The following is a 3,908-nucleotide window of genomic DNA, read 5'->3' on the forward strand; positions in this document are numbered from 1 at the left end:
AAGAATTCAATATATCTAACGGAAGAAAGCTTGTTCTGATACAGATCCACGTGCGCTACCTACCCCGGCACATCAAAGCAAGTGTCTGAGCCCATGATATCGATGCCAGCTGCGCCTTCTGTGGCGTTGAGTTTCAATTCGTAGTCGCCAGTGGGGACAAACCGTTCTTCTAAGTGGCAGTGGACCAACTAAATGGTGAGAGTGTTTGATCTATGATTATTTGTTGACTCGTATATACTAGCACTGGTTTGTGCGATTGTTAGCAAATTTGAACCATTGTCCGTGACACAACGGGGCAGACGATGGTATAGCAGAATCGTGAAGCAATTCATCTATCGTATGAAGCATGTCTCCGTGTAATATTGTGCGAGAAGTATATATCGAGCTTCGCTTACCCATGCAGCAGTCACCAATACCGGGGGATCCTCCATCGCAATCAGTTGCCTGAGGTCGGGTTTCTCGATACCCCCAATGATCACATGCGTAACGGTGTTGGACAGCCGTGATAGACGTGTCCCTGTATTTTAAGAGAGTCAAAGTAAAGGCTAAGCTACACTAACCTAACTCCGTGGTCAGGTGCTCTCCGTCTCAAGTCTCATACAATTGTTAAAGAATACAGAATGATAGCACCCGTCACTTACCACCATTAGCAATGAGTATCTGTCGCAGGTTGAGCATGCGTGGCGTGTCTTTGATCCCACTGAAGTATATGTAAGTGCTTCCTAAACATCGGCTTTCTTTCTCCGCTACGCACGCTCCCTCTGCATCCGTGACCAGCTCCAACTTCTGAGTGCTGATCTTTCGGCTGCGAGCACAGGCCACTATGTGTGTAGCGTAAGGTATGCGAAAGATTACTATTGCTCTTGAATTGAATTGAGGGTTGCCAGGTCAGCTGAAATCCAGTAAACGCTTCAAGTGACCACTATATTCCACACAACCGCAAATATCAAGCGGAGGAATCCGTATATTGTATCGGGTTGTAACCGTTCCGTCGCTCCATGTATTGCTATACCGAGCTCAGCAATCGTACAGGTATGAGGGAATAGTACTTTCCCGGGCGAAACAAAGACAGGTAGAGCACACGTTGAGTGCACGACCAAATGACATACTCTGTGGTTGTAGTCTACGTTCCTTCCTGGTGCCGCTTTCTGCGCCAGCAGTAAGCTTGTTTTTCCGTTTGGTCGGTGATATTTGATGCTTCTTTTCTTCGAAAGTGTTTGGTATCTTATTTAATGGTTCACTCAGTTCTGCATTCAAATAAAAAACACAATACATTAATGACTGAACAGTTCCGAACGCACTGTCGATCGAGCTCATATTATAAAGCAAACGATGAAATTGGTATCAAACCAATACTCACCAGGTTTGCCGACTTGATACTGTGAAGTCCCGACGCAACTCCTGTGCTTCTCACAACTGCCAAAAGTTAACAAGTTTCCGCAATGCAACAGGGTTAGATTTACGAGTACAAAATACCATCACCCCCCCCCCTCCCAACCCAAACCCAAAACCCTAAAACACAAACCCTAAAACCCTAAAACCGAGGTTAACCACCGTCTACAAAGTACTTCGTTCGTCTCACCTCTCCAGCCAGTTCGGATATACTATTGGGATGCGATGCTTGCGGGCGAAATCTTGTTTCTTATTGGACTTGGCGGCGGGTGCGATCAACACAGAGCACGCGGCGTTCAGATCTCCAAAGTACTGTCCTCCCAGACGGTCGACTCGCATCTTTACCTGTGCGAGCATATACACAATGCACAACCTATGAGCCCAGGCAGCTGGCATGGCAACGCTCGTGCATACCCGGTGCAGCCAGGGCGAGAGTTCAGACGATAAGGGGTAAGTCGATTAATCTACGTAGAATACGATACACACACATACGCACACACATACCTCTGCTCTGGCCGAGTTTGACAACCCCGACACGGTGACGCGTACCCCGTGCAGGACGGGAGTCTCAAGCTGTGATCGGTGAGTCTCAGCCCATTCCGAAATCATTATCTGCGGGAAACAGACTTGTCAATTGGTTACAGCTGTATATACCTTCAAATGCAGATGTGGCGAGTACGATTCACGTCGAAGCCAGGCTTTCGATGTACTTGAGGGAGACGCCACATACCTTGGTTATGATCTCATCCTTTTTCGTGCTGCTATCCCATATGCAGTCAACGAAGGTTGTCTTGACCACCGGAATGGCCCATTTGATTGCCATTTTAATCTTGTCAGTTGTAGAATTTCCTCCTGGTTTGAACATTTGTGTCACAGCGTTAGCATGTTTTGCACATGTTTCGTGCGTTAAACTTTTAGTCTTCTCCCGAAATATTAAATATCGTTCTCGTTACAAGAGATGCCACATAAATTGAATATGATACCCATACCTGCTACAAGATAGTTGCACTGTTTATTCAAAGCTGCTTGCGCTGTTCCCCCAAGCCATTGAATCTTGTTATGTAGCACCTTCCTATCCTGAAGCGCAATTCCTGCAATATATACGCACTCGTGACGTTAGATCGTAGAATGCCTTTGCTGTATACGGCCGAAGTATGATAATCGGCCTCTCTTATTGCAGTTTACAAATAGAAGGCTTCATATCTGAAGCGCATCCACATGTCAGTGGCTTCGAGGATATCGATGGGTGAGCTTTTCAACGACATACCAGTACAGCATACGGTTATGCCTCGCAGACAAAGGTTGAAGGTAGGCGTGTGAGGCAACTCAGGAACTTCGTCTAAGAGACAATCCATAGCGCATTCGGGCCCAACCACTCGTTCTGTGTGCATCCGTGAAGCAGATGTGCATTTACTTTTGGGATTGAGGCAGTGAATGAAGTGGATTGTAGATGAATCGCACAGTGTGTTGTCATCTGACCTGTAAAGAGAAATCAACCACTACATTTGCTGAGAGTTTAGCACACGCGCCGAACTAATCCGCACTAGGACATCTATTCATAGTGCACACCTTCTCGGGCGCGTGTCCGCATGATAGTTTCAAACAGAGACGATTCGAAATCCTCCACTATGTGTACAATTCGGGCAGGTTCCAAATTTGTCCTGTCTGGAGCCTCTGACAGCTCTACCATGCACACCACTGCCCTCGCATTGTTCATCTCAGTGTGCCACGCGCTGTGCGCGCGGTCTGTGAGTAGCAAGAAGGGTGTAAAAGCAAATTTATACGTCTTTAAAATGTATGTCCATATACAGGTAGATATTTGTCCACAGATGCAAGTGTGACTAGTTATCTGATTGGACATGCGTGTTGGTTAATAACGCATATGTACTCTTGCACAAGATATCAAATCGAATGCCCTTATATCATGCTTCCCTCGGCACCATAAAAGGCCTGAGATGATAGTGATAGATAAGATTTTATGTCTCTTTTGAATTGACAAAGAGAATCGGGGCAGTCAGATTCGTAATTTAGGGCTCCATGTTTATATTGAAAAGAAATTTGTCAGCTCCGATAAGAGTCGGGATACTTTACTAAATAACTTGACATAACTACTTGCTACCAGTGGCACGGCACCGAATCTAATCTAAGAGACAGTGTAGTGTGGTGGGCACAGAACAAGAGCGGCATTAAGGCTCGTGATTCTCTTGCCAACAAGTGACAGATTTTAATATATATTAGAATTGTCTCCCTCCGTAGATACAGCAGAGCACTACCTAAATTCGTTGGCGTATAATTTCATAATAAGAACTAAAAAAATGATGAATATGGTACTTGGACAATATATAGCAATATATAACCATCCATAACAATATATATCAATATAAAACAATATATAACGATATATAACAATGTATTACAATATATATATATATATATATATATATATATAAGTGTGTGTGTGTAGTGTGTGTGTGTGTGTGTGTGTGTGTTGTGTGTGTGTGTGTTGTGTGTGTGTG

The 3,908-nt window shown here is 44.7% G+C and overlaps 1 protein-coding gene across 1 annotated transcript in view; it reads right to left on the reverse strand.

Moving 5' to 3' along the window:
* Window positions 1-59: 59 nt before the first annotated feature.
* Window positions 60-3,908, reverse strand: part of SARC_07228 (hypothetical protein) — a gene marked incomplete at its 3' end in the record, with an annotated part of 4,591 nt that continues 742 nt past the window's right edge. Inside the window, exons 2-12 of the mRNA XM_014298836.1 lie at window positions 2,962-3,138; window positions 2,660-2,773; window positions 2,382-2,483; window positions 2,123-2,244; window positions 1,897-2,004; window positions 1,583-1,737; window positions 1,361-1,416; window positions 1,110-1,247; window positions 642-821; window positions 396-517; window positions 60-188 (exon numbers count right to left, since the gene is read on the reverse strand). Coding sequence (XP_014154311.1) covers window positions 60-188; window positions 396-517; window positions 642-821; window positions 1,110-1,247; window positions 1,361-1,416; window positions 1,583-1,737; window positions 1,897-2,004; window positions 2,123-2,244; window positions 2,382-2,483; window positions 2,660-2,773; window positions 2,962-3,138 — 1,403 coding nt within the window. The remainder of the gene's footprint in view (window positions 189-395; window positions 518-641; window positions 822-1,109; window positions 1,248-1,360; window positions 1,417-1,582; window positions 1,738-1,896; window positions 2,005-2,122; window positions 2,245-2,381; window positions 2,484-2,659; window positions 2,774-2,961; window positions 3,139-3,908) is intronic.

The sequence above is a fragment of the Sphaeroforma arctica genome, assembly GCF_001186125.1.
Source record: "Sphaeroforma arctica JP610 unplaced genomic scaffold supercont1.559, whole genome shotgun sequence".
NCBI classification, from domain to species: Eukaryota; class Ichthyosporea; order Ichthyophonida; genus Sphaeroforma; species Sphaeroforma arctica.